The sequence below is a fragment of the Chiroxiphia lanceolata genome, chromosome 6 (assembly GCF_009829145.1).
Source record: "Chiroxiphia lanceolata isolate bChiLan1 chromosome 6, bChiLan1.pri, whole genome shotgun sequence".
NCBI classification, from domain to species: Eukaryota; Metazoa; Chordata; class Aves; order Passeriformes; family Pipridae; genus Chiroxiphia; species Chiroxiphia lanceolata.
Genome location: NC_045642.1, coordinates 49,594,308 through 49,604,618, shown reverse-complemented (window position 1 = coordinate 49,604,618; position 10,311 = coordinate 49,594,308). Strand labels below are relative to the sequence as shown.

The 10,311-nt window shown below is 46.4% G+C and overlaps 1 protein-coding gene across 1 annotated transcript in view; it reads left to right on the top strand.

Annotated features, from left to right (window-relative positions):
* Positions 1–210: 210 nt before the first annotated feature.
* The window catches only part of PRIMA1 (proline rich membrane anchor 1), a 54,379-nt gene continuing 44,278 nt past the window's right edge, over positions 211–10,311 (top strand). Inside the window, 2 exon segments of the mRNA XM_032692233.1 lie at positions 211–442; positions 6,683–6,833. Coding sequence (XP_032548124.1) covers positions 350–442; positions 6,683–6,833 — 244 coding nt within the window. The 5' untranslated portion in view covers positions 211–349.

The window sequence follows — 10,311 nt, the reverse complement described above, 5'->3', positions numbered from 1 at the left end:
GCCGGCAGCTACCGCCAGAGCATCCCGTGGAGGGGGAGCCGGCGGGGCGGGCGGGGAGGGAGGTGGGCAGGGCGGGGGTGGAGGCGCGTCTCCCTGCTGAGGGAGCTGGGACTTGAAGGGCTCTGGGTTTTCCCGACCACTCTTTCCCCTCCCCACCCGCCCATCTCCCTGCCTCCCTGCCTCCCTCCCCCCCTCCTTCCCTCCCGCCTTCCCTCCCTCCCCTCCAGAATTAAAGTTGGGACAGTCGCGCTCCGGGCATGGGTGCGAGCCAACGCCTCTGCCGCCGGCTCGCTCTGCTCCCTCCCCAGGTCGCCCGGAGCCCGCGCCCCCGCCCACCCGCCCAGGAGGGATGCTGCTCCGGCAGCTGTTGGGGCTGCTCCGCTGCTGCTGGCCCTCCCTGCTGCTACACTGTGCCCTCCACCCGCTCTGGGGGTCCCTCCAGGTAGGGTCGCCCTAGCCCGCTCGCAGCTGCGGGGCGTGAGGGGCGGCGGGCCGGGGCCGGGGCGGGGGCAGAGGGGGGGCGCGGGCAGAGCCCCTCCGGCACCCCCGGCACTGCGGGAGGAGGCCGTGGCGGGGCGGTGGTCGCGCAGGCGGCCCCAGATCGGGGTGAGCTGTTGCTCTCAGGGGCGCGGGCCCCCCTCGCTGGGCGCTGCGGGACGGCGAGTGTGCGGGACGGGCGGCCGGGGACAGCCCCGAAGCGCCGAACTCGGTCCGAGAGCGGTCGGTCCGAGCAGGATGGAGTTGACTTTCTTCGGCGCGCTGGCGGCCGGAGGGATGGAAAGCGCGTTTTGCTGTAGGTGGCAAGATGCACGGAAAGAGGCAGTGGCGGAGCGGAGACCCGGCGGTCATGCCTTGCCGTGGGTTTTCGGTGTTGATTGCGAATTGAGGATTCTGTGGGTTAAGGGCTGAATCAGCTTTTGCCAACTCCGACGCGGTGGTGTTTTGTGACCTTGATTGTAATGTGAGGTGACCAGCAAGAGAGACTGGGAGAAACTGGTATATGATGAGGGAGAGCGCCCATCCAGTTTGGAGACTCAGAACAGCAGCAAAGCTCAACTCAAATGCGTCACTTCGATATTTTAAAGTTTATTTATCATATATGTCTTCAGAGAAGTGATTGATGAGCCAGCCAAGTGCCGTTCAAGAACTGACCAATTACAGTTTCTTTCTTGGAGAAAACATAGTGGAGACTCCACATCTTTTACTCCCTGATCTAAACTTAGTGACTCTCAAGAGATTAAAGAGAGATGTTGTTTGTTTTAGCATCTTGTCTCTTGCCATGAATGACAAAGAGGATTTGTGCTCCTTACGGATTAAAATGAACAGAAATACAACAAAAACAACCCAATTCCCCTGTCGTAGAAATCCCTGCCAGTGCTACCTTCCTGCTGTCCTGCTCAAGTATTCAGGTAGCTGAGCTTAAGTTAAAACTATAACTGCATTTTTCAGGGAAGCATAGTTGGGTGAAAAGAGATGCCTCTTGCAACCTCTCTCCTGTAGTCAGTCAGTCAATCAAATAGAAAAAAAAACTTGCATAAACATCTTTCTGGCAAACTACTCAGATAATCTAAGACAATCTTTCAAAAATAATTATGTTTATAAAAATTGAAACAGGCTCTGAGAAATGCAAAAGCCAAGGAGCGCAAGCTTTCCTTGCTGTAATTTGGAAGTTTTGTTGTCCCATTCATCAACTGTACTTCTGCTATTGCCTGCTGTTCTGTCAAAGAGCAAGCAATAAAGCTGCTCAAGCTTTTGTCCAGTTCTCCCAAAACTAGGCTTAATCTAGGGCTCCTATCAGCAGGTACCAATAGGAAGGGCAGGTGTGGAATGCTCACCTGCATACCAGCCTTCCGTCCTTCCTGTGGCTGAAACTCCTTCATCTTTGAACCCCTCCCATGACTCCCTTCCCCATGTTGAGTCATAATCCTTGTTGTTTATCTTCAAAGTCTCACAATCCATGTTTCTCCTTGACTAATTCTGTAATGTCGCATCGTGTCGCTCCCCTGCCCCTGCTCCATCTATAGCAGCCGTCATGTTTTCTCACGTCTCTTCTCCCAGCCCCTTTTCACCCATTCGTGTGTGCAATGACTTATGTGTGGCATTGCCTTCCCTCCCACCTCTTTGCATTCCCTCCCTAGGCCCTGCCTGGTGACACTTAAGAGAATCAGTCAGATGCTAATCAAAGGAGAAGCATTTGTTTTATTAAAAGCAAAACCAAAACAAACCCCACAATTTTTTCTCATTAGCCTCATAGCCAGCTCTGTGACAAGAAGGATGGGATGATTCTGTCTGATGCTTTTGACATAATTTAAAAAACAGAGCAGTAAGGGTCATGATAAATAGCAGGGTCACATTTTTTCTGGTTTCATAAACATGAATCTGGATTAACTCTGATGTGAATTACACAGAGCTGTCCTGGGATTTATGCAGTGGTGTTGAGATCTCATCTCTGTAGACTGCTTCCAAGAGACAAAGCTCTTGCTACATCAGGAGGCTTTTAGAGGTCCCTGTGCCTTTTCAGTCAACTGCAGTTTTCTTTTAAAGCTTTCCTCCTTTTACCTGATTAAAAAAGTCGCAAGAGGGGCACCCTCCAGGGAGTGTATTAATCCTGTTTCCCATCCCACGCTGTAGAACATGCTCATGGACTGCTGCAATCACATGAGACTCTGAAATACTAAAGAACTCTGGCCACATGCAGGCGGCCCCCGATTGGGGTGAGCTGTTCCTCCACTTTATGTAAAGCAGGACTAGGACCACTCTTTCTAAAGGAGATTTTGGATTAAAGAGAAATATGCTACAGGTACAAACTTCAACAGAGACTGCAAAAGGAAACCACCAGTTACCACTTTCTGTTTGTTTTTCCCTGGACATCTGTGGATCAGATTTTCATTTCCATAAATAGTTTAAAACATTTGTCCTTTTTGCAAAACGTGTTCGCATGAAATGCAAAAATCCATAAAGTCAAGTCTACATATTTTCAGAGCAGAGAAAAAAAATGCATCAGCTTGAAGTCCAGGCAACATGTCTAGACTGGCCAGCTGCTGAGTGTGTTTTAAGAAAGCCTCATGCCAAACAAATAACAAAGTGTAAGACAGGCCATGGCTTCTCCAGCACCCAGACAAATGGCTGGAAGGTGCAGAGGTAACAGCTAGGGAGCAAGCCCTGTGGGTTCCCTTTCCAGAAGTGAACCCTTGCCAAGGCAACCTCTGTGCTACAAACTGCCTGGCAGCCTGTTGGGTTTCTAGTTACAAATGAACCTGCAAAGGGCTTCCAAAGCCATTCTGGGACCATGAAAGTGTCCAGCAGAACAAGCAAGCAGTAAAGTTTGAGGCCAGATTCAATTAGCAGACCTCGCCAGAAAAAGATTAGGCTCTTTCAACATACTTTTTTTCTCCTGCCACATGCTGTAAAGGCAACTTACCTTGAATTTCAGACAGTAAGAAAGAAACATGAAGTATTATTTTATCATCTTCTGCCAGAGCAAGATTGCATATTTTCTAGTGATTTGTTCTGCTTACCTTTAGGAGACACAAGTAACAGCCTTCATTTCTTTCATAAGAAGACTAATAGACATCAACAGGGGGATATTTTTTTCCTTGAAAAGGATCCAAATGTCTTTCTTTTTTTCCTAATTCTATTTTGCTACTGTTATCTACTGTTTTATGTTACTGTTGCTATTCTGTCTTCTTGCAGCAGTCCTTGGCTATTTCTCTCCTCTTCGAGGCCCTCAACCTCTATTTGAGTCTTTCCTTTTCCTGCCAGATTTCAGCCAACTTACAATATCTTTGTTATTGAAAACTAACCATCTAAGAAAAACCCCTGGCAAGGTAATATCTGTGTTCCTACAGGTATCTTCTAACAACCAGACATTTTACTCAGTGACAAGAGAAGGGAAACAAATAGCTGATAAAGCCTCTGCTTTTAAATGTCAGTTCTTTCACGATTCTTTAAAAATGATCATATGGAATTTTGCTAAAGGTGCAGGCTCAGATATTGAGAGACAAAACAACTTTTTTTTTTTCCCCAAAAGTAATATTTTCAAAGTAGACAGGAGCAAGGAGTGGCTGGTCATGTATAGGGTTAATATTGTCTGCAAAGTAATTGAGAAAATTATCCAATGGTTTCTGAGGACACTCTATTACCAGGCTAGGGTAGGAGAGACTCCAGGGATTTAAAAGCAGTCAATAGCTCTAAAAAAAAGACAGAGGAAGCTTTTGGTTCATGTTCATATTAGGTTAGAGCAATAAGTCAATGTAGCTTTGCCATACCAGTACTGTCTTCAGACTTACATACACAAAGCTGCTTCTGGTTTGCAAACAAAGCTGGCTCCAAGTCTGCTCAATGTTATTCTGCCCTGTGTCTATCTTCTCCCATCACACTGGCTCATGTGAGACTGTAGTGAGCTCATAGGATTCAATAACAAAGGATCTAGTTAGGGGACAGTAGTTATAGGTAGGAGTTAATAGTTGCTTCCTGATCAGTTGCTGGGACCAGCGGAGAGATGGTACCCCACCTCCTTCCATCAGCACAGTAAACATTGTCACACCCATTCAACAAGGTATGCCACAGCCGCTGCACGGAGTGGATGCTTTTCTCATGGGGCTCTTCTTGGGAGCGTGCCTAGCACCCCAACGCCATGTGTGAACAGTGCTGAAAGAGCTGAGGCAGTATGGAGGATATTCTGCTGCCTGGGATCACTTACTTTAAAAATAAATAAACCTGCTTAGCAGACAGATTTATTACCAGTCGTGAGGGATTATGCAGCCGAGTCACTTTGATTCATTAGGGCGTTCAGAGAATTTGTGTAAGTTCCTGGAAGCTGTCTGAGATGGTCTTTAACCGTCCTCTTACTGTTACCTGATGGTGAAGGGGAAACTTGGAAAGCGCTTGTGTTGAATTTGTTTTTCCCTATGTTTGGTAATAGATTTCAACAAGCTGTTTAAAGAACTGAGCCTTCTGCCTTATGCTGTGCTGAGCTGTCCTTCCGACTCAGCTCCATGTAGACTTTTCTATTCTTTCCTCCTTCCCTCCCTATAATATTTAATCAACAAAGCCCTACCTCCATTTCCCTGAGGCCAGAGTAATGCGTCTTTCTGCATTTAGAAACCTCCTACGCATGTGAACGTGTCCTTTGTGCAGTGATGTTGTTTTAATTAGCCACATCTCTCTTTTTGGCCAGAAATATAAAATGACTGTGCACAGCTTTCCTGCAGCCAAGAGGCAATGCAGCCCCCTTGGTGCCCAGCTGCGGGGAGTGGGAGAGGTGCCTAGCCTGGGGGCTAGGGTTGAAAAGGTAGAGGAGACAGACTGTGCTCGGAGCTGGCAGGGAAGGGAAGCAAAGCTTGGACGGTAGAGAGAAGCGGGGAGAAGGCAACCCCGGGTGACCCTGAGGATAGGCAGAGAGGCAGAAGAAGCGTGCCTAAAAGAAATCAGAAAGCATGCCATGAGACATCCTCTTTGTAATGACTGCCATGTTGTGGAAAAACCCTGATTACAGAGGATGATGTTAGGCCAAAACTATTAGGAAAATAATCTGTCTGAGACCAAACTGCACGAGGCAATAGTTGAATGCTAGTGTAACTGTCCTTAGCTTCAGCAAGACACAAGTCTGTCCCAGGTGGTCTCCTGATACTTACATTCAAAATGCTTGTTAGATAACATGCTTATTAATCTTTTACACTTTGCTTTGTCTCCTTAAAATTGTATCCAGTATTTTCCGAGTATAAGTCATTCAGAAAGAGCTGGCTTAGAGACCTTTGAAGTTAATATGTCTAAGAAGCTTCTGTGATGCTCAGCAAATTTCCTTTTCATTAGGGACTGACTCCATTTTGTAGCATTATATTAGGAATTTTAATGAATATTCCTTAAATCATTAGTTATGTAAATACTGCTGATGATAAGACAAATTTGCTGCTCATAAGTGGTCCTTGTCATGACTAGATCAAGCTATTGAATATATCATATACCAGTACTGGCTAAATCATTGTCCATTGCCAATCAATGCCCATACTTGGGTTCTGCAGTGCCTCATCTTCAGTTTTATTAGCCAATACTGCATGTTACAAGGGTTACAATGTGGCATTTCCATTTTAACCATGTCATTGCTGTGGTCTACAGATGAGTAAAATATGTGTTCCCTCTCCTCTTGGTGGGAAGTGAAACACCCTGTGAAATGCTCTCTCAACTTCAAAGTGATGCTGGCAAAGCAGAGGAGAGATGTCCTCTGGCTTTCAGTTCTGCCATAAGGAAAATGAACATAATCCTGACCCTAACTGTCTTGTAATTTTTATTAGCTCTCTTTGGCTTGCAGCAATGACCCCGTGAATAATGCATGCTGCTAGATGGCTTTCTTAAGGAAAGAAGGCTTACGCAATCATATTGTCTGCCACTGCCTGCCTTCTCCTTACTCCATAATAACTCAAAAACCAGCTGGCCAATTTCAACCAAATTTGACAGAGGCGAAAGGAGTCTTGAAGATATTATATTAAATAAAAAAATAAAAGATAAAAAATGGGAACCACATAGGGAATAGACACTCTTGTAGTCACCTTAGTGGGGAACGTGAGCTCAGTTCTCCCTACAGGTCTGAGGTGCCACTCGGATACTCAAGTCTAAGAAACACATTCGTGGAAAATCAGTTGTCACTGTTCTGCTGCTCATGCAATTACTTGTTTCTTCACAGATCACTCAGGGTGAGCCCCAGAAGTCATGCTCCAAGCCTGTAGCAGAGAAAGTTACAGAGAGCTGCCAGGAAATTTGCCAGTGCAGGCCACCTCCACTGTTACCACCGCCTCCTCCACCTCCACCGCCCCCGAGGTTGCTGGCGGTGCCGAGTAAGTAGCCACTGGTACAGTTGTGGTGCGCTGAAGGAGGGCAAAGCGACGGGGACACCTGGACAGACAGAAGGAGAAAGGATGTGGGAGAGGGCACAGCTAGCTTGTTTGTCATTTTCCACCTAGCAAATGGAGGAAGAAGTGTTCTCAGTAGAGATGGAGATCTGTTTTCTGATCAATGAATGATGCTTAGCTTTTGGAGGAAAGCCAGACAAGTTCCCTCCTATCATTGTATTATACATGATTCCCTAGTTTTAAATGGTTTCCTAATCTCCTAGCCCTGGAAAATGCTTTCCTACAGAGACTTAGCACTGTGCTGACCTTTGAGTTGCATGAACTCCTTTTTACACCAGGTATGCGGCTTGACAGTCTGGGTACTCCAAGGGAAATTAATTACAACTGTTACAAAAATCAGAGGCATGTCAGGAGTCAGTGGCAATTGAGCAGTTTTCCCACTAATGCACATACAGGCTAAGACTCATCTATTTCTCTTCATAAAAATCAATGCTCCCCATCCTTATCCGAGTTCCTCCTAATTTCCAGCCATGCATCCCCATGCTGGGCACACTTGGTGCCTTCAGCTCTGCCAGCTCCCTTCCACATCAGTGGTCCTGTGATCCCTGATGCACAGATCATTTCTGGAGAGTGATAGCTGTGCTGGTAGTCCCCCAGAGGCAGTCCCTGTGCAGTGGGACAGACCTCACCAGTGCTATGTGCGCTCACTGGGTGCAGAGACATGGACTAGGTCCCAGGTATTTGGTATTCCAGCAAATCTCCTTAATGTTTATGCATTTTCACAAATTCATCCCTCCCTATAAGGCTGCCTGTTAATTCATCTCCCTGCTTATATAAACTCTCCTGGGAGCAACGTTGCAAAGTATATCTAGTATCCTCAGCACTTCCCCCAAGGAAAAATAAATCATTAGGTATCATCATTGGGCTGTTTGTCTTTATCAGGACCGTCTCCAGATGTGCAGAAGACACAAAGTCTTCTGCACAGCTTTTAGTCAGACGGAGGACAGGCAGAATTTTTCAGTGTCTTTTCTGCCAGGAGCATGATTTGTACTTGTGCTACACTGCAGAAAATTAAGGCAAAGGCAGAGAAAAACCAACAGGGAAACACTTGGGAAAGAAACTACAAAGACAGCTGGGAAAGGAGAGAGGGATGTTTTTTATAGCAGAAAAAATCTCTTTCAATGTTCAGGAAAATGTCATGGACAGTAATATTGAAAATTACCTTGATCTTTGTATCACAGGCAGAAAATTACATACTTTGCCACTCTGTTTTCTTGTACCTGGGGCACCCTGTTGCCCTGAGGGAGACAAGATGTGGCAGAGTAGCATTGGCACAGGGACCAGCCCTGCTGTCCAGCTGCAGTGGGAAGGGGGAACTGCTGCCAGGCTGCTTCCCCTCCCTGGGCTGCCATCAGGCAGCTGCTTTGAGTGCATGGATTTGTCTCCTGTGAAGTGGGAAGGAAGTCATGTCAGAAAAAAAGAAGTCTGTCACACATTGCAAAAAGATGAACAAGAATTCAAATGGGCCTGTGACTGGGATAGCCTGATGCTTACTCAGGCTGAATTGCCAGGTGCTAACCCAGTTTTAAAAATGAGCTATATATATCCAGATGACTAATATTTAAGCAAGTGACTTCATTTCAAATACAATGAAAAAAATAGATTACACATTTCTTTCACCAGTAAGCTTTAGAGTAGCAATCAAGTGCCTCATCTTGAAAGATGCTTTCATTATTATCAGCTGTCTAGGCACTGTGATTTAGCCCACGTGTACAGCAATCCTCATCCTTGTGATAAGGAACAAGCCTAGTGGTTAAATATTGATGTTATAGATACTGCTTTTAAAATAGTATTCAGAGAAGAGGGCACTAAAAAGCAAAAACAAGCTATTGTGAAGTGGTTGATGCTAGACTTGCACTTTGCACTTTCTAAGTGATTAAAGTTTAGCATTGGAAAGACCTTAGCAAAAAAGCAGCAGCCTGGGAGCTGCAAGATTTTTAACTTTACAAGGTACGGTGTCTGCCCCACAAGGCACTCCATAAAGATGCTGGCATTGCTCTCAGAGGTTTGTGAGCCACAAAAGGCTGCAGTCTGCTAGGTACTGTCCTTAAAAGCTCTCTCAGCAATCAAACTGAATCTTGCTGGAGGTTTAGATCAACTCTAAAACAGCTACTGTGGTTTGGGCTGGATGATTAAAGCCAGTACATACAAAATTCCTGTCTATCCAATAACTACAGACGCTGACAGTTCAGTTACCTGCTAAATGAAGCCATCTAGTGCTCTTTGACATGTGCGCTCCAGCTGCTGCTGTGGAAAAGCAGGGGATCCTTTGTGTTCTCTTTATTAGTCCCACCTGAATGTTTTGCAGCCCTGCTTGGTTGTATGGGATGGCACTGGGTAACTGTTTGTGAGCAGCTGAATCATTCCCTGAAAGGCTATTATTGTTCTTGAGGACAACTGAGGACTTTCAGGAACAGTTACAGAATCACAGAATATGCTGAATTGGAAAGGACCCACAAGGACCATAGAGTCCAACTCCTGACCCTGCACAGGACCATCCCCGAGAGTCACACCATGTGCCTGAGTGTATCATCCAAATGCTTCTTGAACTGTCAGGCTTGGTGCTGTCACCACTTCTCTGAGGAGCCCATTACAGCATCCAACCACCCTCCTTCAATGTGAAGAACCGCTTTCTAATATTCTACCTAAACCTCTGCTGACACAACTTCAGTCCATTCCCTCGAGTTCTGTCACAGGTCACCACAGAGAACAGATCAATGTCTGCCCCCCCCCCCTTCCCCTCATGAGGAAGTTGTAGACTACAATGAGGTCTCTTTTCAGTCTCCTCTTCTGCAGGCTGAACAGACCGAGTGACCTCAGCCACTCCTCACACAGCTCCCCTCAAGGCCCTTCACCATCTTCGTTGCCCTCCTTTGGACGCTCTCCAATAGCTTAATATCTTTCTTATATCGTGGCGCCCAAAACTGCCCCAATATTCAAGGTGAGGCCACACCAGTACAGAGCAGAGCGGGACAGTCCCCTCCCTTGACTGGCTGGAGATGCTGTGCCTGATGCCCCCCAGGACACTGTTGGCCCTCCTGGCTGCCAGGGCACTGCTGACTCATATTCAGCTTGCCATCAACCAGGACCCCCAGGTCCCTTTCTGTGGCACTGCTTTCCAACATCTCATTCCCCAGTCTGTCTGTACATCCAGGGTTGCCCCATCTCAGGTGCAGAATCCAGCACTTTCCCTTGTTGAACTTTAAATGCTTGATGATTGATTACAGGACTTGATTACAAGTCCTGTAATTTGTTGAGGTCTCTCTGCAGGGCCTGCCTGCCTTTGAGGGAGTCAACAGCTCCTCTGAGTTTTGTGTCATCTGCAGACTTTCTTAGTGTCCCTTCCAGTCCTGTGTTGAAGTAATTTATGAAGATGTTGAAGAGCACAAGGCCTAAGGAGGAG